This window comes from Phyllobates terribilis, unplaced genomic scaffold (assembly GCF_046119375.1).
Source record: "Phyllobates terribilis strain yellow unplaced genomic scaffold, ASM4611937v1 Scaffold_3__8_contigs__length_932513732, whole genome shotgun sequence".
Taxonomy (NCBI): Eukaryota; Metazoa; Chordata; class Amphibia; order Anura; family Dendrobatidae; genus Phyllobates; species Phyllobates terribilis.
This window is the reverse complement of record NW_027362763.1, coordinates 5313453-5336206: the sequence shown is the minus strand read 5'-3', so window position 1 is coordinate 5336206 and position 22754 is coordinate 5313453. Positions and strand designations below refer to the sequence as shown.

The window sequence follows — 22754 nt, the reverse complement described above, 5'->3', positions numbered from 1 at the left end:
CTGGTTCTCCAGAGCTGACCACAACTCCTCAGCTGTGTGACTCACATTTCCCAGACATTTCAAAGTACAAACCGCCTGATGACGTTGAGCCCTACTGCCAGCATAGTAAGGAGGTGTGCAGGATCCCTTCTGCGCAGTTAGAAAGCTTGTGGCATGACCAGACAGGCTTTGGGTGCAGGTGGAAGACCGAGAGGAGGTTGAGGAGGCAGAAGCAGTGGAGGAACTTTGACATAAAGAGGATTGACACACAACTCGTGGGGACGGCAAGACTTGGACAGCAGCCCCTTGTCCTGCTGTCACCATAGTTACCCAGTGCCCAGTCAGCGGCATGTAACGCCCCTGTCCATGCCTACTCGTCCAAGTGTCTGTGGTGAAATGCACCCTGTCACACACAGAGTTTCTCAAAGAAGCGGTGATGTTGTGTGCGACATGCTGGTGGAGCGCAGGCACACCTTTCTTTGAGAAGTAGTGCCGACTGGGCATCTGGTACTGGGGCACTGCGACGGACATAAGGTCTCGAAAATCCTCTGTGTCCACCAGGCGGAAAGGCAGCATTTCTGTAGCCAAGAGCTTGCAGATGGTGAAATTCAACCTCTTAGCTTTCTCATGGCTAGGAGGAAATGGTCTTTTACTTGTCCACATCTGAGGGACCGAGGGCTGGCTATTGTGCTTAGACGGGGTTGATAAGGGTGTCCCCGGCAAACTGCCGGTCTGTGAGGAAGATGCAGGCGGACATGTTAGGTTGCCTTGATCCAAAGGTGGTGCTATCGATGTCGGACAGCGCTCAACACCAGCTGGTGTTACCACCTCCAAAGAAAATGATGACCTGCCAATCACGCTGGCTGTTGCGGGTAAAGAGGTGGCAGGTCTGCGCCCCAAAACAGGTGTGACTGCTGTCCCCCCAGTCACAGAGGATGAAGAGGCCGCGGATGTACAAGATATGGCAGACGGTGGTTGGCCCGGCCGGCTAGGCCGCATTGTAGCACACTGAGCTTCCCACTGCAACTTATGCTTCATGTCCATGTGCCGGTTCATGCATGAAGTACTCAAACTATGTATTTTTTGGCCTCTACTTAGCTTTTGCTGACAAATGTTACAGATAACACGAGTTGGGTCATCTTTATCGATCTGAAAAAATGCCCAGGCTATGCAAGGCTTAGCACCCATGCGACCTGAAGAGCCACCACGACTTGTCGTGAGAGGCAGAGTTGTGTTTGAGGATGCAGTTGTTGACGTGCTTCCAGTACTACGTCTCTGTCCAGGAAGGCGCAACCTGACCTCGTCGTCACTAGCATCTTCCTCCACCTCCTCTGCTGACCTCATCTCTTGGCTGACTGTGGGTTGACAGTAAGTGGGATCTCCAACCTCATCATCATCACCCTGTGTGTTATCACACCCGTCGTCCTCAGAGCCAACCTGTTCCTGCCCTGACAAAAAACTAAAGTTGTCGCTCCAATCAGGTATTTGAGTCTCATCATCGTCTTCCTCATTGTCTCCACCAACAGGAGTTACAGTTTGGGAATGAGGGTCTACATTATGGTCAGAACCTTCTGCGTCTGGTCCTGGATCCGACTCATAAAGATTCTGGGCATCAGTGCAGATCATTTCCTCGTCTGGATTCACAGAAGCGCTGGAGTCGACCTCTGATTCCCAGGCTATAGTATGAGTAAACAGCTCTGCAGACTCAACCATCTGTTCTACCTCATACTCAGACGGGCAGCTGGAGATTTGGGAGCTGTGAGGAAGCAAGTGCGATTTGGGTGACACCTTTGAGGACTGGAGTATTTGTGATGTTGAAGTTGATGTGGAGGAGAGCCCACTTAAAGGAGCACTTGATATCCGTTGAAGCACCTGCTGTTTTTGTGCCTCATCTGGAATTTGTAGCGATTGGCGTGGCCGTAAGAAAGGGATCTTATCACATTGTCCGCTAAAAGAAGTAGACATTTTAGTTTGGCTGGAAGATGGTCTTTCTTCTGCAGATGTTACTGTTGCTTTAACACCTACCCCACGGACACAACCTTTTTTCCCCTTCCCAACACGCCTATTCCCCTTTCCACCAGCAGCAGGCCTTTTTCCACTCATTTTGGTGGTTAACTAATTCACAACTCTGGAGTTGTTTGCACAAAAATACAATGGATGGTAACCGAGCAGAGCTGAGTGGCCAAACTGTGGTATTAGGCCAAAACTATTGGCTGGGTTAGATGCAGAAAAAAATTATATTCAATTTGCAACCTGATGGAGGTCAGTATAGATGGACTAATACAACAAGTCCCACACACAGCTAGAAGCCCAATATTTTTTCAGAGGTAGATGCAGAAAAAAATATATTCAGTTTGCAACCTGATGGAGGTCAGTATAGATGGACTAATAGAATGATGCTATGCCCAAAAGATTTTACTTCACTAGGTGCAGTAAAAAAATTGGTATTCTATACACAGGTGGTATATCTTGCAACACAGATAGGCTACTCCACTGACTAACACACTCTGCAATAGGCCAAAAAGGATTAGCTTTGCTAGATTCAGCCAAATGCTGTGAAAAAAACTTGCACAGCACTGGCACAGATCTGCCTGGCAAAAACTGATAGGAACTGATGTAACCTAGTCCTGAAAAGGACTGCAATTACAATTAGTCTTTACTCCCACAATCTATCTATTTAAGAGCACAGACCTGCCTGATAAAAGTCGTAGGAAATGCTGTAACCTAGTCCTTAAAAGGACTGCAATCACAACTATTCCCTACTCCCAAGCTATCTGTAGATTTGTGCGAAAATTGGCTTGAAATTAACAAGGTATAGCGCACACAGCAACAGCGGTGCCGTCTAACACGCAGCTGCAGCAGTGAGAAAATGGTGGCGACGGGGAAAATGGCTTGGTCTTATAGGGCAAGGACATGTGACATACACTGCCAATGACACATGCCCTTGCTTGTGTGAAAAAAAGCACTTCGCTCCGTGTGTGCGCTGCTGATAGGCTGACAGATTGCACCTCCCCACTGCAAATGCGGGAAAGAGAAAAAAAAATGGAGATCTTCATTATTCCTGCAGAGATCCATCCCCTGCCCCTCCCCCCACCCCGCTGTACACTCAAACTGCGTATTAACATTAATTTTCATCATTACTGAGAAAAAAATCCAGTTATGATTTTGGTGCACGAACAGTTATCGAACATAACCTCGAACAGCCGAATTTTTCTCAAATTGTTCGTGTTCGCCGAACGGCTCGAACACCGCCCAAAACAGCTCGAATTTGAGATTGGCGAACAGTTCGAGTAGAACAACGCTCATCTCTAATAGTCAGTTGCCGAAGCCTCATTCTAATCCCCATGAGGGTCAAGCAGGTCTGTGAACTCCGAAGGACAGGAGGGACTTCAGAGCACCCGAGCGGGATTGAGAGTGGGAAGAGCAGGGTAGGAGGGAGAAAGACCCAGCGTGAAGACGGTCTAGCTAGGAACACAAGAAAGTGGGGTTCTGCCAGGTACTCCTAATCTGCCTGAGGAAGAGCTGAACCCCTGCCTGGTGAACGCAGCGCGACGTGGGAGGCCGACAACTGTACAGTGCACCAGTGGAACTGTCATAAGAACTGTGAGTAAAAACTCGGATGACTGCACCGCACTGCCTCCGTCCATTCTTTATCTGCGCCATCTTTCCCTCCCTGCAGTACAACGCCCAGCGCAACCTTCACCGCCTTACACTGCCCTGGAGCAAGCTCTACCTGTGGAGAGCCACACCATCCCTGCTGCCGTAACACCAGCTCCAGAGGACTGCTCCGCAGCGGCGGCACCCCTTTTGCCGCATTCCACAAGTGGCGTCACGAACAATCCCAAAAACCCCATATAAAAATAATCCCCCTTTTTGCTGACCGCCCTTGGCCACGGACCGGGCCAGCCACCGTGATATCACCACCAGCATCTACTGGCCCGGCACCAGATACCCCAAGGCCCAGGGGGCGCGTCATGAGCCAGTTTCTTTGTAGCACTTGATGGTTTTTGCAACTGCACTTGGGGACACTTTCAAAGTTTTCCCAATTTTTCGAACTGACTGACCTTCATTTCTTAAAGTAATGATGGCCACTCGTTTTTCTTTACTTAGCTGCTTTTTTCTTGCCATGATACAAATTCTAACAGTCTATTCAGTAGGACTATCAGCTGTGTATCCACCTGACTTCTGCACAACACAACTGATGGTCCCAACCCCATTTATAAGGCAAGAAATCCCACTTATTAAACCTGACAGGGCACACCTGTGAAGTGAAAACCATTTCCGGTGACTACCTCTTGAAGCTCATCAAGAGAATGCCAAGAGTGTGCAAAGCAGTCATCAAAGCAAAAGGTGGCTACTTTGAAGAACCTACAATATAAGACATATTTTCAGTTGTTTCACACTTTTTTGTTAAGTATATAATTCCACATGTGTTAATTCATAGTTGTAGCGTCGGCGTCCCTGCCTCCTGCTAGGCAGGGACGCTGTTCCCCTCACCTCTCCGCTCCGTGCCCGGCGTCTTCCTCCCGCTCTGCTGGCAGCGCGCGCTGCTTCCCGGCCACTGTGCTTAGGGCGCGCGCGCGCTTCCCCTCTCTTAAAGTGGGAGAGCGCGCTGTCCTAAGGGATCCCCGGCCAATGGCCGGAGGACCTCACAATATATAAGGCACCTCCTCCAAAATGGAGGTGCCCGAGCAATGTTGTTGCATAGCCTATCACTCTGCTTCAACCCTCAGGTCCCGTTACCAGATACCTGCCAGTTACCTGCCAGATTCCTGCTTGATACCTGCCTGATACTTGTCTATCTGCTTACATTCCTGCAGTCCGACAGTCTGCCTACCAGCCCTGCCAGTCAGTCTATGGATCTGTTTGCCCACTTACCTGGGAGCGCTCATCTGCTACCTGCCTGCTAGCCTACCTGGAGGCTCTGCCATCACGTGCTGTGACCACCTGCCTGTCAAAAGACTCTTACCCGCTCACCTGGGAGCGTCCGCCTGCTACCTGCCTGCTAGCCTACCTGGAGGCTCTGCCGTCACGTGCTGTGACCACCTGCCTGTCCTGAAGACTCTTACCCGCTCACCTGGGAGTCTCCGCCTGCTACCTGCCTGCTAGCCTACCTGGAGGCTCTGCCGTCACCTGCTCTGACCACCAGCCTGTCCAGGGTCTCTTGCCCGCTCACCTGGGAGCGTCCACCTGCTACCTGCCTGCTAGCCTATCTGGAGGCTTAGCCGTCACTTGCTGTGACCACCTGCCTGTCCAGAGACTCTTGCCCGCTCACCTGGGAGCGTCCACCTGCTACCCGCCTGCTAGCCTATCTGGAGACTTAGCCGTCACTTGCTGTGACCACCCGCCTGTCAAGAGACTGTCCCCGTCACTTGCCGTGACCTCCTGCCCTTCTACCCAGAGACTGTCCCCGTCACTTGCCGTGACCTCCTGCCCTTCTACCTAGAGACTGTCCCCGTCACTTGCCGTGACCTCCTGCCCTTCTACCCAGAGACTGTCCCCGTCACTTGCCGTGACTTCCTGCCCTTCTACCCAGAGACTGTCCCCGTCACTTGCCGTGACTACCTGCCCGCCTACCCTGGGAGCCACCCGCTTCCTTACAAGGACTGCCCCTTTGTATCGTTGCCCAGAGGTTCCACCTCCCAGACCCGTTACAATAGTTTTGATGCCTTCAGTGTGAATGTACAATTTTGATAGTCATGAAAATACAGAAAAATCTTTAAATGAGAAGGTGTGTCCAAACTTTTGGTCTGTACTGTACTTTGTGGCCTACAACAGTTAGTTAGCCTGCGGACAGGGTTAATCGGGCCAGCCCATGGTGGGAGGACTTAAGTGGGTCTAGGAAGTAGTTCCTGCTCCTAGTCAGTCAGACAGACACTAGTGAAGGAGAAGGAACCCATATTTGCAGACCAGCATTGTTTAAGGGTGTTGTGTATGGAGAAGAGAGAAGACTATACTCAGGTTGCAACTCCTGAAGTAACCAAGTGCCAAGTGGCAGAAGTAACCCTGTACAGCGGGCCAGTGGGGTGCCTATAGGAAGTGTTACCTATATCAGAGGGTCAAGTGTTAGCCAGACCTGGAAACCCTAGTAAAGGAAGACTGAACTGGACCTTGTGGGACACGTTTCTCATACAGAGTCTCAGCGACACTGGTCTGTAGGACCCAGAACTCATAATGGTTTGTAGGGGATCAAATACTTATTTCTCACTGCAAAATGCAAAAAAAAAATATCTAATTTATACAATGGGATTTTCTTGATTCTTAACCGACCCTTAAAATTATAGACTGTTCATGTCTTTGTCAGTGGGCAAACTTACAAAAACAGCAAGGGATCAAATTCTTATTTCCTTTACTGTATAAGGATCGGGCAAATATCATTTCTGTCCATGTGCTATCTGTATACACCGTGGGCCGCACGTGGACCGTGCACTGGCCCAAAGAAAACCAATGTGTGACTGCAAGATGGACTCAATCAATATGTGGACTTGACTTGGCTGTGAATTAACATGGTCATCTGAACTCAGACTAAGGTGCAGGACTGATTTATGTCCCAGTCCCACATTGCTTCTTATTTTTACCCTTCAGTGACAAATCATCCTTTATTCATTTTATCTTTAGTTTCTTTATACAAGGGACACCTTTTTAAATTTTGGACAGCTCCTTCAGTAGGTCTCTTGTCTCCTCTCTCACAAAAATACAAGTGAGAAGAGAGGTGGTGTAGCTGTAGGAGAGCACAGTGCAGCCTAGGTCATTGCAGTTACTGCCTATGCAGAGTGCAGCAGTTGAGATGAGTTTATCTTGGGATGCTGAGCTCTGCATAGGCATCAACCAAGATCATAGAATCATAGAATGGTAGAATTGGAAGGGACCTCCTGGGTCATCTGGTCCAACCCCCTGCTCAAAGCAGGATTCACTAGATCATCTCAGACAGATGTCTGTCCAGCCTCTGTTTGAAGACGTCCATTGAAGGGGAACTCACCACCTCTCGTGGCAGCCTGTTCCACTCATTAATCACCCTAACTGTCAACTGTCAAGGATGACAAAGCTCATTTCATTATATTGAGAGCTTTGTCTTTTTGGGTGCTGACTATGAAGAGTGCAGCAGCCGATGACATTCTCATTAACATGAGGGCAGTGTGTGATAGGCAGAGGAGCTGGCTGGCAGGCAAACAGAGGTCAGGGAGCCTTGTCAAAACCAGGATGTCCAGAACAGAAGCAGGATCATCAGGCAGGTGGACGGCCAAAAAACAAGCCGAGGACAACAACGGGATGTCAACCCGGTAACTCGCACTCCTTCTCAGCACCGTCCTACTCACTGCGTTCACCACTCTGCTCTTCCCTATGTCAGGACATTGCACTGAACTGCCTCTTGCAGCATAACCAGCACTGCTGCATCCTCATGTTGCTGGAGCGTCTCCACCTGGCTATAGGGAGTCTCGGCCAGGCTCTTCAGGAATTTAACCTGCTGTGTCATTTAGAGTTTTGCTTCCCTGACCTATCCCCGGCCAGCAGGGGATATATTAGGCAGCTCCTCTCTCCACATCTTGCCTGGACATAGGTTCCTAGTGTTAGTTTGGCTCTTGCAATCTGTCTTTGTGCATGTTTGTTTTGACTCCTAGTTTACTCGTTTTGTCTGACCTCTCCGCTCCTGACCCTGGCTTCATATTGTGATCCTGTGCTGCCTGCCCCGACCTCGGACTGTCTGACCACGTCTCTTTTTTGTCCCTGGTACTTTGTTTTGTGCCCCTGACCCTTCGGTCTGCTGCTGCAGATCCGGGGACTGCTTTGGAGTGGCATCTGGTGATTACCTCAATGGCCCAAGCCTAACCTCACCACCAGAGGCTCTAGTCATGACCATGTAGTCACTTAGTCTTGACCCCCCCCAGGGTAAGCTCGGCCAGTGGTGCAGTGGGTCCACACGCACCGACATCGCACAGGAGAATACTAGAAAAATAGAAGTGGATAGACCAGATCTAGTAAAACTATAACTGGCAGCAGGAACAGGCATTCGGGATCCTAAATATCCAGCATCCCCGTCCTGTGTTAAAGGGCTATTCTCAAGTTGTCTCTTGAGCAGCTCAGGGCAGTGCAATCTCCTTAGTTTCCTTACTTCTTGGTTTCTGGGGGGTGGGCTCTGCTCCTTGAGTGACAGTTCTGGTGAGTAGCAGAGTTGTAGTATTTGTAGACCTATAAAGCTCAGCACAAGTTCTTTTCTGCTGTAACACATTCATCTAACAGTGGTTTGTTCTGGAGTCTGCTATCACTTTATGTGCAGATAGAAATAACAGGGCACTTGAACAGCACACAGCTACAGCAGCAGGAGCAACAGCCATCATTAGGCGACCCGCTGAAAAAGCTGTGGGCTGGTAATTTTGCAAGATTTATAACAGCATCCCTCTTCAGAAGATGAGAGGGACGGAAGCTCTGTTTACCCAATTATTATAAGTGACGTATGCTACCCCGTGCCAGGAGCCGTGGTGTGTGTGACCATGAACGTGAGGAGCTCTGCACGGTCAGACACAACAAATATGACAGTACACAGCAGGAACTATAAGATTATCTCAGCACAGGAACATTTCCATATACCACATCCAATTATGGAACTTATCATTATTCCAAGATGTATTAATTAATATATAGTTTATTCGTGAGGAAAACCCTTTTAAGTCTCAGCCCGAGCTTCCATCTAAGTCATAGTTGGTACCTGATTATATATTGCGGGCGCTCATCTTTCGCCTTTTTATTGCATAGCAATTGACCAGCGGTGCGGATTTTAACATTTTTAGCCATTTTTCATTCTTTTGCAAATACTTAAGGCAAAATCTGCAGCAATTCTTAAGCGAAACCTGCAGCAAATTCTGCATGTAATGTGAATTTTGCTGCAGATAATTTTGTGGAAATGCAGTCATATTGTAATGGCTATCCATAACATTACACCTAAACTTGGAAAAAATTCCAAAAACCACTAGCAGATATAAGATAACATTCTTTATTGACAAATATTGATTCAAAAATTCATTAGCAAATAATCACAAGGTTTCGAGATTATTTAAATGAGGGAAAGGATGAAACAATCAAGCAGGCACGCATGGACAGATATAATTATAATTTTTTTTAGTAAGCTTTAGTTCCTGTGGGTAAGTATGCCTACAAAGGAGGAAAAAATGAGATAATAACAATGATATCTCCCATATAGGCTGGTAACAAATGGCCATATAAATAAAGTCATGGGTCAAGACACCATATTGATAAAAGACCCAGAAATTGAATTAAATAATCTGGCTCACAAGAAAGTAGTGAAAAAATGCTTGCATCAGTAAAAGCGCCAACCATGATCATTAAACTTACCCATCAGGGATATCACTAAATTCCGTCCTGTGCCACAAGTAACGCCCCGACGCGCGTTTTGCACACCCAGTGCTTTCTAAAGTGGAGTGTGTGTGACTGGTAACGTCCATGGAGAAGCATCGGCTTAGTGGGAATGTTACATCTGACCATATGACCGTACCATAAAGTCAGGATCCAGACGAGACTGAAGATCTGGACCTGAGAGCTCCTCATCATCACCAACCCCAACACATTCATTCTTACCTCAAACAGATATAATTACGAATCATCTTATATTTGTCAATTGCAGTCATGAAATAATTGACGGTGAAAACTCCTCCGATGATGATGTCTCCATCCTGAAAATATTCATAATCCTCAATAGTGTTCACCAGGTCCAGATTACAGGCTGATGGTGGACTCTGGGATCTACATTGCTTCACACACAGAATCAGTACAAGTATCAGCGCTGTCCTGGCGTGTGCTGAGAGCAGAGGTCTGTGCATGGCTCCCCCAGATAAGGCGATGCACCCCAATGTGACACAAAGCAGGAGCAGGTGGCTGCAGAGCTCGGGGTCATGAAGCATGGTGGAGGACGGATATCAGAGATCACATCTCCCCTCCTTTTATACATCGCAGCACCATACATCTCAGTGTGGTCTGGATTTAGGTCGAGGCTCAGCTGTTCCTCCTGGTCTTAAATTACGAGATGTTTCCAGAGAGCAGTAATTAACTCCTATCTAATTTAGTTCTAAAAGTAACAGAGAAATACAGAATTGTACAAATGTTTAGTCAGGTATGAAAAAAGTTCAGCAAAGTAAGAAAACTTGGAAAAACAGAAGTGTTAATAGTTTACGCTTATCAAATTAGCAAGATGCAAACTGACCGAACAAATTGATTCTATCCTTTCCGTTGTGTCCGAGTCCGACCCTTGGAGAAGAAGATTGGCGTGCACACTGTGGTAAGAGCGAGGTGCTGGTGAAATGGGAAGTCTCCATGGAACCAGTAGAGAGTAATTCATCGCACACTCTTATTTCAGTTCTTAGCAATAGTTTATTTCACAAGTAGTGAGTATGACTTATGCACAGATATCAAAAGGTGCAGGGAAAATGTGACCGAACAGAAATTTCAATGTTTCGACCCACCAGGGTCTTATTCATATTGTCACTTGCTTTGCGGTGGCGGATGAGCGCTCCCGCGCCTTCATCATTTGCGTCAGACCCTTGGATACTCTATAGTCCGTTTCACGCCTGCTTCGCTGTTTTCATTGCATCTTTGAATTGCTTGATGTTCATTCTAACTTCTTGATGGTATTCAGCCTATCGGCTTTTATCTCCTGATTCATTTTACCACTGATCATTCTGAGTAGTATCTCCCTTTCAAGTAAATTTGCCCTCATCATGTGTCCATAATCGGTCAGTTCTAGCTAGTGACCTTGACTTCCAGGGACATCTCTTGGTTTATATGGTCAAAATCATTTTTGTTGGTGATCCTAGCTGTCCATGGGACTCGTAGAAGTCTTCTCCAGCACCACAACTCTAAGGCATCAATTTTTCTTGTTTGATTTCATGAGTGTCCACATCTCACAGACAGATGTTGCAATTGGTAACACAATGTCAAGGATCAGTCTTTGTTTGATGATGATTGAGATGTCCTAGTACTTCCATACTTGGTCCATGCTCACCATGCTCACCATGCCCAAGTGCTACTTGATATTTGATCTCTGCTGTCGAACCACCACTCCGAATAATGAGAGACTCAAGAAAAGTGAAGCTGTTGATCACTTCTGTTTCATCATTGTTGATCTTTTTGTGGAATTCCTCATTAGTGATAGTCATGATTTTGGTTTTCTTGATGTTCAGGTAAAGCTCCATCTTCTCGCTTTTTTCTTTTAACTCCAAAATAAGGTTCTTCAGGTCCTTCTCATGCTGTGCCAGCAGGATTGTATCATCAGCAGATCTCAGATTGCTGATAGTTCATTTGCCTATTTTTACCGCAACACTCGGAGTCCTTATCATTACTTCACAGAGGTTGAAAAGAAAAAGATGCTGCATCTAGGTCTTGTTCTATATTTGATCGTGGAGTATTCTGTATATACATCAAGAACAAATTAGAGGGCAACACCAGGTAACAGTTGGGAGCAACCTACCACATACTGGAAAATCCAACAAATACACAGAAAAAGAAATATGCAAAAAGACGGATCACCTAAAAATTATCAGTATTTATTAACAAACAAGCCATATTAAAAACATTTAAAAAGCGCAACTGTATATGACAAAAATATTCCAGACCACAGAACTATAGTGCTAGGGTCTAACTTGTCTGTCGGTAAAATAATTTGGGAAACCAAAAGTACCACCTCAGTACTAATACAATGCAGATAGCAATTGTACCAATAATACAAGAATGAATTTATCAATGACCCAGACCCTAAAATAAGGGTCAGTGTGACATGCAGAAGTAGTGCTGTTGCTTTAAAAGCATCCAGCAACTAGAGGGGTTAACATATTCACAGGAGACAGGGAGGGTTTAGGCAGAGCCCCATGGGGATTGTGGGGAAGTTGTTTACTGTCTGGCTGGAGCCGAAGAGAAAGGTGGCTTATGATCTGTATCTCACAGAAAGCCTGTTGCTCATAAGACTTAACTTGCACTTTCTGTGTGGCTTCTTATTAAATGCTACTGTTCTACCATTTATGAGGACTCTTGTCAAGTGTGTGTGGTCAGCAAGTGAAACAACCTACGTGTCTGTGCCTAAGGGTCAATACCCCTGTGTGCCTGAGAGAAGCTGCAGCACATGGTCTATGGTCGCCGTGAGTAACGGTTCCCCCAGGATTCCAAAGAATTCATGTAACCTCTCTTGCCCCTATCTGAACCTAGTCGCGAGCATGTATCATTGGTGGTCCGTACGGGGAGTCCTGAGCGGGAATTAGTGTGTAGAGGGAGAAGAGGAAAAGTGTCTGGAAAAACACAGCAGCACAGCTCCTCAACTCAACTCTGCTACACCATTTAAAGAGGACCAACCATAAAGAAAACTCACTAGCAGCAATAGATGTGAAAATACAAATGGACAGAATTAGTGAGCTGTTTCTTCAGTTAACCTGTGAAGAATTGAGAACAGTAGCAGAACATATAAAGATGTCAGAAGAACAGATTACTAAAGCACACAACCACAGGCAACTTTTAGCTGCCATTAATGCAAAAATGCATGAGATGGGGGAGAAAGAAGCTGAAGACGTCATGGGGACATTCCTCCAGGAACTAACACAGTTCCTAACTACGTTGAAGTTGGAGGATGTAGGGGAGGCACCAATTACTAAAAGTGGGAATCTCCGTCGACACTGAACTACAGCAATTGAAAGAACAATTCAAAGCCCTAACAACAGCCCTGCAGGAATCGACCAAAACCTCTAAACGGGTGATAGACTCAGACAGGACCTTTAACCTGCTCGGGTTAGATAAATCAGGGAGACAGTCTGCTCTAACACCACTAGTGATGAGTGAGCATACTCGCAAGTACTCGGTACTCGCCCGAGCATGTTAGTACTCGAGATGCTCGGAGCTCGCCAGGTACTTGCAGCAGATGCTCAGGTCCCCTCGCTCTTTAGAGTGCCAATCAACATGCAGGAATTGCCTGCCATGCACTGTAATGCTGTAGCCATGTTGGTTGTGGCATTACAGTGATTGGCTTGCCGCACAGCGTCATCAGGTCTATATCAGACCTGGCGCCACCATGCTCGTCACAGTCACTCCGGAATCAGGTAGTGTAGGGAGAGGTGCTGCTGAGCTAGGGAGAGATTTGGTTGTGTATTAGGTAGTGTAGGGAGAAAACAAGTACATTACACATATCCATCTCAACAAACAGTCCTCCTGAGGACTAATCCATCTGCAGAGATATCAGGCAGGCAGTGTATATAGGCAGGCAGTGTATATAGGCAGGCAGGCAGGGTATATGGCAGACTGCAGGGCATATAGCACAAGAGGCTCCATTCCAGTTCTGCCTTCTGCTGTTGTTAGACATTTCTAGACATAGGCCCAGGTCTCAGGGGCCAGGAATAATTTTTTTTGGATCTTAAACCTCATTATTTGATTAAAAAGCAATCCAGAGAACACCGTTTTTCTGTGCCATTTGCTTGTTGGCACTACAGAATACAGCCAGGTCCTTTCCATATTACGGCGCTAAAAATCCAGCTATTCAAAACTGTGGTTTGTCTGTCACACGGATCACATATACGTTTTTGAAAATTCTGCCATTTCTGGCCTTCATTCAAATTTTTTTTCCGTGTGTCAGCAAAGTTTTTGAAACTGGTTTGCTGTTCAAAATTGTTAGAACCCTCCTGTTTGTTTTTGTTTCTATCTTGTGTTTTGCGGTCACGTGACCAGCTGCCTATATATTACAGCTCCGCCCTTCTGGCTTTGCTGGACTTCAGTGTTTTTTGCCTGTCTCTCTAGCCAGGTGCTTTGTGCCTATCCCTCTCTAGTTCGCTTGGTCCTTTGGGACCTCTAGTACTTTTTGTCAGTTTTACGTTTGCTCTGCAACTACTTCTGTTAGGAGGTGTCCCATTTTTGTCCCAGTCCTTAGTTCCTTTAAGGACCCCTCTCTTTCTCTATAGGTCTCCGTTCAGACTAGCCGAGGACGAAGGCGGGACTGTTCACAAGGAACAGGCAGCCCGCTACAACGTAGGGGCTCAGCTTAGTCTTACTGTAGGGACAGCTCTCCCCTTCTTTCCTTAGTTTATGTTGCAGATCATAACAAAAATAGTTACCTACAGGCCAGGTATTACACGGATTACATATAACTTTGCTCTAAATTCAGCCATTTGTAGTGAGCGTGGAAGATATTGTCCTCCATTTAAAATGGGCAAGGCGCGTGGCAAGGGGAATTGGACGTGATGGTGATGGTGCATGCAGAGGCCTATGCCAAGGCCGTGGGCAAGCTGAAATTGTGCCACAACAAACACCCACATCTTCTCACCCGACCTTCCTGTCCCAATTCCTAGGGGACCGCAGCACACCACTATTGAACCCAGAGCAGTGTCAAAAGGTTGTTGGTTGGATAGCGGATAATGCTTCCAGTCAGTTGGCCACCACCACCACCACCCTGTCTTCCACACGGTCAAGTCTCAGTAGCCGTGAGTCTGGACCGCATATTCCTCACCCTGATCCTCCTTCCTCCCACCATGCCGAGTGCCCGGAGACAACTGATCCCACACTTGGATACTCTGAAGAGCTGTTCACTTTTCCGTTTATAGATTCGGGCCTCTCGCCCGGTCCACTTGAAGCGGGGCAAGAGGAGATCGCATGTAGCGATGCCCAAGTATTTGAGCAGCCACGGTCACACAAAGGCAAGGAAAGTGTCACAAGAGGTGGACAATGATGAGACACAATTGCAAGAAAGTCAGGAGGAGGACCAGGGTGCAGAAGTGGAAGACGAGGTGGTGGATGATAAAGTAACTGACCCAACCTGGCAGGAGGACATGCAGAGCGAGGACAGCAGCACACAGGGGGAGGGAGGCAGAGCACTCCAACAGGCAGGAAGAAGCAGTGTGGTGGCCACAGACAGAAGGCAGGCAACCATTCCCGTAACACCAACACGAAGGAAGTTGCCAGTACCACTGTTAGGTCTTCCTGAGTCTGGTTGTTTTTTAAAGACTCTGCCGATAACCCCAAAAAGGCCATTTGCACCACCTGCCAGGCAGCATCAGCAGGGGTGGCAAAACTAGCAGCCTGACCACCACCAGCATGATCAGGCATATGGCAGCAAAGCAGCCGACTTTGTGGGCCAAACCCCAGGGTCCACGAACAGTGTCTGCGGGTGGTACCATTGCTTCTTCTGCTGTTGGGCATGCAAGCCAATCCCCTGTCCATGGTGCATGCAAAGCTGCCTCCTGCCCTGCACCTGTCATTGCACACTCTCAAGTAGCAGCATCAGGAAGCACGTCCACGTCCTTGTCCCAGCACAGCGTTCAGTTGTCCATAACCCAGTCCTTGGAACGCAAGCACAAATACGCAGCCAGCGCCCCACAGGCCACAATACTAAATTCCCACATTTCACGACTGCTTGTGCTCGAAATGTTGCCCTTTAGGCTCGTTGAGACGGAATAATTCCGCAACCTGATGGCGGCGGCCGTACCTCGGTACTCGGTCCCCAGCCACCACTATTTCTCCCGGTGTGTCGTCCCCGAATTGCACAAGCACATGTCCCAAAACATAAGCCGTGCCCTCAACAACGCAGTTACTGGGAAATTCCACCTAACCACAGACACGTGGATAAGTGCTTGTGGGCAGGGATGGTACATCTCGCTGACGGCCCACTAGGTTAACATAGTAGAAGCCGGGACCCAGTCGGACCTTGGGATGGAACACGTCCTCCCGATGCCAAGGATTGCGGGCCCTAGGTCAATCAGGGTTGCCCCCACAGTCTACAGCTCCTGCACCTCATCCTCCTCAGCCTCCTCCTCCTCTTCTGCCTCCATCTCCGAAATGACCACATCAGTCACAAGCTGGAAGCACTGCAGCACTGCCTCGGACAAGCGGCAACAGGCTGTGCTGAAGCTAATGTGCTTAGGTGACAAACCGCACAATGCTGAAGAGTTGTGGACAGCTCTGAAAGAGCAGGCAGATCTGTGGCTCACACCGCTGAACCTACAGCCATGCATGGTCGTGTGTGACAATGGCCGGAACCGGGTGGCGGCTCTGAGGCGAGCTCACACACGTACCATGCCTGGCCCATGTGCTTAACCTTGTGGTTCAGCGGTTTGTTAAATCCTACCCAGAGCTGCCGGATCTGCTTGTTAAAGTACTCCACCTGTGTGCCCATTTTATAAAGTAACCTACAGCTTCCGCCGCCCTTACAGGGTTTCAGCAGCATTTGCAGCTTCCGGCTCACCGACTGGTGTGTGATGTCCCCACGCGTTGGAACTCTACACTGCAGATGTTGGGAAGGATTTGTGAGCAGAAGAGGGCAGTTGTTGAGTACCAGCATCAACAAGGCCGTCGGTATTCAGTTCAGACTCCACACATAAGAGCTCAGGTGTGGATATGGATGTCAGACATATGTACCATCCTCCAAAACTTTGAGGACTCCACCAAGATGGTGAGTGGCCATAATTAGGAGCTGTCAAAATTTTGGGTGACAGTCATTACTGGTTGGTGACACTTCTAGACCCATGCTACAAGGAGAACTTTATATCTCTTATTCCTGAGGCGGACAGGTCTACAAAAATGGGGCAGTACCAGAAGGCCCTTGTTGCGGAACTATTAAAAAAATTCCCATCTGAAAACGCCGGCGACAGAGGTCACAGTTCGTTGGACAACCAAGGAGTACAGGCGAGAGAGACACAACTTCAATCCAGCAGAGGCAGGGGAACACTGTCAAAGTTCTGGGAAAATTTTCTCAGCCACTCCCATTGCACAGGCCCTGAGGCGCGGGGTACTCTCACAAGGATTGCAAAGTTTGGAAAGATGCTGAGGGAGTACCTTGCCGACCGTACCATCGTCCTCCGTGATTCCTCTGTGCCTTATAATTATTAGGTATCCAAGGTGGATACGTTGAATGAACTGGCTCTTTACGCCTTGGAGGTCCTGGCCTGCCCTGCCGCCAGCGTTTTATCAGAGTGGGTTTTTAGTGCCGCTGGTGGAATTATAACTGATAAGCCCATCCATCTATCAGCTGAAAATACCGACAGGCTGACTCTTATAAAATGAACAAGGGCTGGATTGGGCCAGACTTCTCAACACCACCGAATGATAGCAGCGTAACATAAACTCAAATCCAGTGTCTTTTTTGGGAGGTGTATTCCCATGCACCTCTTCACACCCACACATGGGTATATGCTTTCTGATTTTGGCTATTTGCTCTTGCTCCTCCTTCTACTCCTCATCCTCATTCTCCACCACCATATCACCAGGGTGACCGTGGTCCATGATGCAACACCCACATAATTTTTTAAAGGATGATTATGATGCCCTAAACATTTTTTTTATACAGTATGTTAATGTATACCCCAGGGGTAAATGTTTTTCAGCCCATTCAGTTTAGGAGACCCGCTCCTTTCTAATGGGAACATTTTTTATGAGGCCCTCCTCCACATCTCTTCCAAGGGGCATTGGAGTGCCTCCAAATTTTTGGCAACCCTTGCATTCACTGCATAGGCAAACACAATGGGACATCCACTTGCTTATAATGGGAGCATTGTTTTCAGGAGGCCATCTGACCTCCACGTCTCTTCCAAGGGGCATTGGAGTGCCTCCAAATTTTTGGCAACCCTTGCATTCACTGCATAGACAAACACAATGGGAGACCTACTTCCTAATAATGGGAACAATGTTTTCAGGAGGCCCTCCTCTAAGTCTCTTGGGGTGCGTCCAAATTTTCAAAGTGGTATTGGGGTGCATCCAAATTTTGGGCAGTAATAACAGTATAGGAGACCCATTGTTTAGTGATGGGAACAATAAAACATAGCCGGCTGATGGCTCTCTAAGAATAGTGAGGGCCGACTGCTGGCCCTTTAAGAATAGTAAAGGTCGCCTGACGGCCCAATAAAAATAGGCTTTATGACTTTCAGAGTCCCTCCATCATAAATGAAACATGATGTGTCTGATGATATCTCACACACCACATGGCCAGATAAGGTTGTTAAATGTTACAATGACATTCCCCAGTGAATGCATTTGTCACGGTTGAAAGCAATGCAAAAGTGCAAAAACGCATCAAAAACGCTAAGTGTGAACATAGCCCAAGGTTTGGAGCAGTATTTTTGTTTTTGGTTATTTATTTTGCTTTATATACAAGTCATTACCCTGGAAAGGATGTTCCTTAACATATTTCCCAGGAAACTCCATTTTCGTTTCATTTTTGTATGTTTTATTATGAGTCCGCAAAAGTGGCGTAATACCTCTGACAATGTTGTTGACAGAAGTGACCTCGGAGTGAAAAATGCTTCCAGGCGTCTTCCCCATGCTGTTCCCATGTCATTTGAGCACTGTTCCCATCGATTTGGGCAATTTTTAGGTCCTCTGCAGACCACCGGGGTGAGCCGCCTGAAAAATGCTTGAGTTTCCCATATACTTACATTGGGCTCGTTGCTCGGATCGAGCACCCAGGTATTCCAATGTGCTTGACCCGAGCATTGAGCACCCGAGCATTTTAGTGCTCGCCCATCTCTAAACACCACAAATCACCATAAGGAAAGAATTCAAGATCCTGGGACAGATTGGAGAGTGTAAACAGAAAGAGAGACTGTCTTCTAGGAACTTGTTGCACCAGATCGATGCAGGCTTACAGAAAGGCTACCAGCCAGATGAGATCGTTGAGGGGGTGGTTAAAGCAATCAACCCAGGACTGAACCTCTGTAGTATGCTATAAATGAAGAGTCAATTGACCTTTCAAAAGCTGAAGATGATTTTATAAGTGCACTATAAAGACGAGAGTACTTCAGAATTATTCCACCAACTCATTAACCTCTCACAGAAAAAAAATGAATCACCCCAAAATTTTTTGTTCAGAGCAATTGAACTGAAGGATAGACTGTTGTTTGCATCCAGAGATGTAGAAGCGGAGAAGAAGTTTGATGCTGGACTAGTCCAGAAGAAGTTCTTGAGATCATTGGGAATGGGGTTAATCAGCAAAGACATCAAGTTGCAGCTGAAACAGTACCTAGAAGATCCTGGCATTAAGGACGAAGTCCTAATTGAAGAAATGAATGAGGCAGCTAGTTCAGAGTCAGAGAGTGAACAGAAGTTAAAGAAAGGCTCTACTCCTAAATTCACCAAAATGAGTCAGCTAAAGTTGGAGACCCCCAGTCCGAAGATCATCATAGAGACAGTGCCACCTCCGAGAGGGAACAAAAGAGAGGACCGCCAGCGCTGACTGGGAGGAAGTGATAGGAGAACTGCGAGCCGAGTTGATTGAGGTGAAAAAGTTGATTTGTTCCAGGCCAGAACCTGTATCCCTCAGACCCAGGAGTGGGTTCCAAAACAGAAGATACCTGGCTTGTGAAGCGTGCCGTTCATTAAATCAGAGTACGGTGTGTGTCCACTGTCTAAGATGTGGTGAGGAAGGACATTATGCCAAGGAATGCCAATTGTCATGGTCGCTTGGGTTAAAAGACAGGAGGTTGCCAGTGCGGGGCGACTGATAACCGTGGCAAGAAGGAGGCCCCAGAAGCAAATCCAAATCTCTCCAAACCCCAGAATGATGCATGAGGTAAAACAGCTGCGTCAGTACTATCCCCAAGTGTGTTTCCATCTACAACAGCGGCAAGGGAGACAGGGGCATCAGTTACTTAATGCCCAGTGTGGAGGTGAAAAGATGTACTCCTGGGAGGAAGATTCCTCGGTCAGTAAAGATAGCATCATCAGCCTAATCGGTGAAAGGTGCTTTATACAGTGCCAGCTAGATGGACTCCTAGTAAAAGCACTGTGGGACACAGGAGCCCAAGAGAGCCTTTTAAATAAAGAATGGAGAAGGCGCTACCTGCCACAAACTTGCCTTCGGTCGCTAAAAGAACTCTTGGGACCAGTGGAATTCCATGAAAAAGCCATCAACCAGACCGAAATCCCTTTCATAGGCTGGGTGGAAGTGATTTTCCAACTCAGGGCCACAAAGAACAGCAACACCATCGAGCTTTTTGTACCTTTTCTCGTGACCAGTGATCAGAACGTGGCAGAGGATCCAATCTTGGGTTATAATTAGTATTGAGCGAGCACTAAAATGCTCGGGTGCTCGAAGCTCGGGCCGAGCTCACCGTGATACTCGGGTGCTCGACCCGAGCAACGAGCCCAATGTTAGTCTATGGGAGACCCGAGAATTTTTGCGGCTGCACCCCCGGCAGTCTGTAGAAAGCCTAAAAAGTGCCCAAAATGATAGTGACAGCGCTCAAAAGACATGGGGACAGCATGGGCTATGCCCCAGGAAGCATTTCTGACCCCCAGGTCACTGCTGTCAACAACGTGGTCAGAGGTAGCCACTTTTACGGGCTCACAATAAAATGTTCAAAAACTAAACTGAAGCCGTTTTCCTGTGAAATATGTTAAGGAACTTCCTGTCCAGGGTAAAGACTTGTGTATAAGGTAAAATAAATAACCAAAAACAAAAATACTTCTCCACACCTTGGGCTATGTTCACAAGTAGCATTTTTCATGCGTTTTTGCACTTTTGTATTGCTTTCAACCGTGACAAATGCATTCACCGGGAAATGTCATTTTAACATTTTACAATCTTATCTGGCCATGTGCTGTGTGACACATGCATACAGTGCTGAAAAGACATGGGGACAGCATGGGGAAGACCCCTGGAAGCATGTCTGACACCCAGGTCACTGCCTAAAAGTGTGCCCATCAGAAGGGATCCTTTCCGCATCAGAAGATGCAGACTTGCAACTATACCCGTGCAAGTCCTTGTCCCAGGGCAGTGTTCAATTGTACCTACCCCATTCCTTGCAATGCAAGCGCAAGTATGCAGCCTGCCACCCACCCACCCCCAGGCTGCAATATCATACTGCTAGTTGCTTGCACTTGAAATGGGGCCTTTTAGTTTGGAGGAGGCCGAAGCTGGCCACTACCTCATGGCTGCTTCGGCAGTGAGGTATCCATGCCTGGCCAGCTTTAGGGCAGCATTGGACGAGCCCACGAGAGAACCAGACTCCTCCGGTGGGCCCTGGCTTCTCCATCAGGGGAGTTGAGAGTGCCAAGGTGAGGACCATGATGATGATGATACAAGTTAGCATCTGCTTTGTATTCTTGGAATGCAAGCATAAGTGTGCAATCTGCCACCCACCTACCCCCAGGCTGCAATACCATACTGCTAGCTTGCACTTGAAATGGGGCTTTTTAGTTTGGAGGAGTCTGAAGCTGGCCACTACCTCATGGCTGCTTTGGCAGCGAGGTATCCATACTCAGTCCCCAGCCGCCCGGCGGCCGGGTGTCCACGCTCGGTCCCCAGCCGCCAGGGGGAGGCCGGGTGTCCATACTCGGTCTCCAGCTGCCCCGCGGCCGGGTGTCCACACACGGTCCTCAGCCACCTGGGGGCGGCCAGGTGTCCATAAACGGTCCCCAGCCACCTCTATTTCTCCTTGAAACGTCCCCCACACTTTTCTTAGCCCGGCCTGCTTTAGGGCAGCATTGGACGAGCCCACCAGAGAACCAGACTCCTCCGGTGGGCCCTGGCTTCTCCATCAGGGGAGTTGAGAGTGCCAAGATGAGGAGCATGATGATGATGATACAAGTTAGCATCTGCTTTGTTTTCTTGGAATGCAAGAGCATGTATGTAGTAGCGGCTAGGCCTGAGGTGGTCAGCGTTTTGGCGCATATCCTACCTCCTCCGATGATTGCTGGATGTTTTCCTGCTACTATCCCAGTTCTATGACTCCCGTTAAACAAAGCTTCAGGTGATGAATGAAGGATGAGGTGGTGGCAAAGAAGAAAGAGCAGGAGGAACAGGGACCATTCACATCAATATCAGGCCAGTCAACCACACATGTCTTGTAGGATATGTTTCTGTACCAAAAGGATCGGTTCGGCTACACAGTTAAAGGGCATGCAGTGAGTGCAATGCCTAACAAAAATTTCGAGGCACTCCAATGCCCCTTGGAAGTGACATGGAGGTCAGATGGCATTAACTAAACCGTTTTTTCCATTTATAGCAACTGGGTCTCCTGTGCACTGTTAGCCTAAGTAGTGAATGGAAGGCTTTCCAAAAATTATGACGAACTGCAATGCCCCTTGAAACAGACGTGGATTACAGCATACTAAAAACCTTCTACCCATTACTGAGGAGTGGGTCTCCTTTAGTGTTCGCCTATGCATTGAAAAGCGAAAGCTGACTAAAATAAGGAGGAAATGCAATGCCCGTTGGAAGAATGGTGGAGGTCGCAGTGGAATAAAAAGACAATATTAATGCCCCTTGGAAAAGTGGTGGAGGTTGCAGTAGCTTAACAAGATGGTTTTAATGCCCCTTGGAAAAATGGTGGAGGTCCCAGTAGCTTAACAAGACGGTTTTTATGCCCCTTGAAATAATGGTGGAGGTCGCAGTAGCTTAAAAAGACGGTTTTAATGCCCCTGGGGAAAGTGGTGGAGGTCGCAGTAGCTTAACAAGATGGTTTTAATGCCCCTTTGGAAGAGACGTGGAAGTTGCAGTAGCTTAAAAGAAGGTTTTAATGCCCCTTGGAAGAGACGTGGCGGTTGCAGTAGCTTAACAAGACGGTTTTAATGCCCCTTGGAAGAGACGTGGAGGTTGCAGTAGCTTAACAAGATGGTTTTAATGCCCCTTGGAAGAGACGTGGAGGTTGGAGTGGAATAAAAAGACAATATCAATGCCCCTGGGAAAACTGGTGGAGGTCGCAGTAGCTTAACAAGATGGGTTTAATGCCCCTTGGAAGAATGGTGGAGGTCGCAGTGGAAGAAAAAGACAATATCAATGCCCCTGGGAAAAGTGGTGGCGGTCGCAG

The 22754-nt window shown here is 47.6% G+C and overlaps 1 protein-coding gene across 1 annotated transcript in view; it reads right to left on the bottom strand.

Moving 5' to 3' along the window:
- Positions 1–11180, bottom strand: part of LOC141257867 (vomeronasal type-2 receptor 26-like) — a 95489-nt gene extending 84309 nt beyond the window's left edge. Inside the window, exons 1-2 of the mRNA XM_073672877.1 lie at positions 11000–11180; positions 9468–9570 (exon numbers count right to left, since the gene is read on the bottom strand). Coding sequence (XP_073528978.1) covers positions 9468–9570; positions 11000–11180 — 284 coding nt within the window. The remainder of the gene's footprint in view (positions 1–9467; positions 9571–10999) is intronic.
- Between the last annotated feature and the right edge of the window lie 11574 nt (positions 11181–22754).